Source organism: Penaeus japonicus, unplaced genomic scaffold (assembly GCF_977035675.1).
Source record: "Penaeus japonicus unplaced genomic scaffold, GWHDUDI00000001_assembly GWHDUDI00000004, whole genome shotgun sequence".
Lineage (NCBI taxonomy): Eukaryota > Metazoa > Arthropoda > Malacostraca > Decapoda > Penaeidae > Penaeus > Penaeus japonicus.
This window is the reverse complement of record NW_028234406.1, coordinates 42,313,298-42,315,797: the sequence shown is the minus strand read 5'-3', so window position 1 is coordinate 42,315,797 and position 2,500 is coordinate 42,313,298. Positions and strand designations below refer to the sequence as shown.

Below are 2,500 nucleotides of genomic sequence, written 5' to 3'. Positions count from 1 at the left end.
TATATATATATTATATATATATATATATATATATTCTATTATATATTTATATATATATACATATATTACTACACACAACTAAATATACATATACATAAGTTCTATATCTATCTATCTATCTATCTATATATATTTTAATATTATATATATATATATATATAAATATATAGATTAGTATTTATACTTTTTATATATATATATTTATATTTTTATTATATTTATAAATATTCATATTGTATGTATTTATATATATAGTATATATATATATATATATATATATATATATATTATATATATTAATTATTTTACTTAAATAATATTTGTTAGATTTTTCTTACATTTATATATATTTATATATATATATTAATATATATATATATTTATTTTATATTTATATATATAGTTATATTGATTTATATGGTGTGTGTGTGTGTGGTTGTGTGTTTTGTTGTGCGTATGCACGCGCGCTTATATGTTAAAATACACCCTGATGAAGAAACCACACAATCCTTCTTACTGCCTGCTGAGTCAGCTCCGCGGATTGCAGTGAGGGCATGGTGACCCTCGCCCCAAAGAGGACACGATCGCGGTCGGATCCATCTCATACGGATACCCACAGTGAGGTTGTAGGAAATCGTCCCGAATAGAAATTAGGGTAATTTTCATCTAATAATACCATAAACCACCGATCAATACCATACATCTATTTATTCGAGATTCTCAGTTACATATAGTCTTCAGGAAAGAGATTCGGTGTGTCTCGACTACAGTGGCATCGACTTCGGCTTTCTGCGGTTTAGGTGTCGATAGGGAGGGTCCTCGCCGTCTATCACAAATCGACTTTCACGCCCACCTGAGGCACAAAAACACCCATTGCCACGGCAAACGCGGCTGGCCGTAGCTAATCAAGGAATCCGCGAGGATGGTCTTGTAAGTCCCGTCATCACTCACTGCGAAGTGATGAATGATGATGATTACGATATGGTATTGATCATGACAGAATATCATGTGATAAGAATTGTCATTATTACTACTGTGCTAGTGCTATTACGAGTAATTATCATTGTTTTTGTTTTTATTTTAATTATTGTCCTTATTGCTAGTATGATCATTGTCTTTGTTATCGTTATTTGCATCATTATCATCATTATCATTGATTTTTATTACCATCATTATTATCAATACTACTACCCTTACATTTATCATTATTGTTATTAATATTATTATTATCATCATTACTATCTATCATCCTGATTATAATGACTACTACCTTAGATGAAAGGCAATGACAATGATAATAATGAGATGGATAATAATGATAATGATAAGATAATGATAATGATATTAACAACAATAATTATAATTGTAACAATAATGATGACAGCAACGGTAACATTAAGATGACGATAAAATTGATGTTTAATAATTCATTACAATGAGAATAGAAAATCAGTGATAATGAGCACTATTATCAGTGTTAGTGTAAATTAGACAAATATTAACAGATCGTAATTTTTTCATTATTCTTTTATTACTCTTATCACTGTTATGATTATTTCATTTGTATTATTGTTATCAAATATAATATTTATTTAATATCATCCTCATTATCATTATCTTTATTCTTCATCTCTATTTTTATCATTGTTATCATCAGTTTTGTTGTCAATAAATGTTGATGATGTGAAATGAATGATGATTATGTTGATGATGAAGATGTTATGGATGTTGATGATTGTTAACAATGAAGAAGAAGAGATGCTGATGAATGTGATAAGTTGAGAAGATTATGATGACGTTGATATTGACATTGATAATGATAATACTACTGAAAATGATATTAATCATTGATTCTGATAATGATATATATGATTTTTTTTGTGTGTGTGTGCCTGTATTATTTACCAGCTTCGCCCCATCGTCTCGGTCAGCGCGGAAAAGGACGCCGTTTTGGAAAAAGCAGAGACGGTAGCTCAATGTGTACGCCACCGTCACGTTCTGTGGTGTTTTCGGGAATCGGACTTGCTTCGAAAACCAACATCAGCCCCCGGTTGAGATGCGTTTCCAGGGGGTTCATTCGTAGACTGTGTTATGGTGCTTGGTTCACCTGCCCTTGGCTTTTTGGAGTTTGGGGAAAAAGTAAGTGAGTTAATGAGTGATATATTATCTACTAATGTTTTACATTTTGATTATACACATACAACACACTCACTCACACACACAAAACTCATACACAATCACACACACTCACACACCACTATCACACACACACACATACACACACAAACACACACACACACACTCACACACCAAACACACAACACACAAACACAAACATTTATTTTTATTTAGATATATATTTTATATAGATATAATTTTTATATATATTTAAGTTTTTATTTGTATATTTGTAGGTTATATCACTTAATCACACACAAACACATGACATTAAATATAACATTCTTACATATCTTTCTAGAGTTATATATATGTTATATAT

The 2,500-nt window shown here is 30.0% G+C and overlaps 1 protein-coding gene across 1 annotated transcript in view; it reads right to left on the bottom strand.

Moving 5' to 3' along the window:
* LOC147472010 (uncharacterized) overlaps positions 1-2,500 on the bottom strand; it is a 37,190-nt gene that overhangs the window by 23,000 nt on the left and 11,690 nt on the right. Inside the window, exon 5 of the mRNA XM_086535831.1 lies at positions 1,996-2,117. Coding sequence (XP_086391957.1) covers positions 1,996-2,117 — 122 coding nt within the window. The remainder of the gene's footprint in view (positions 1-1,995; positions 2,118-2,500) is intronic.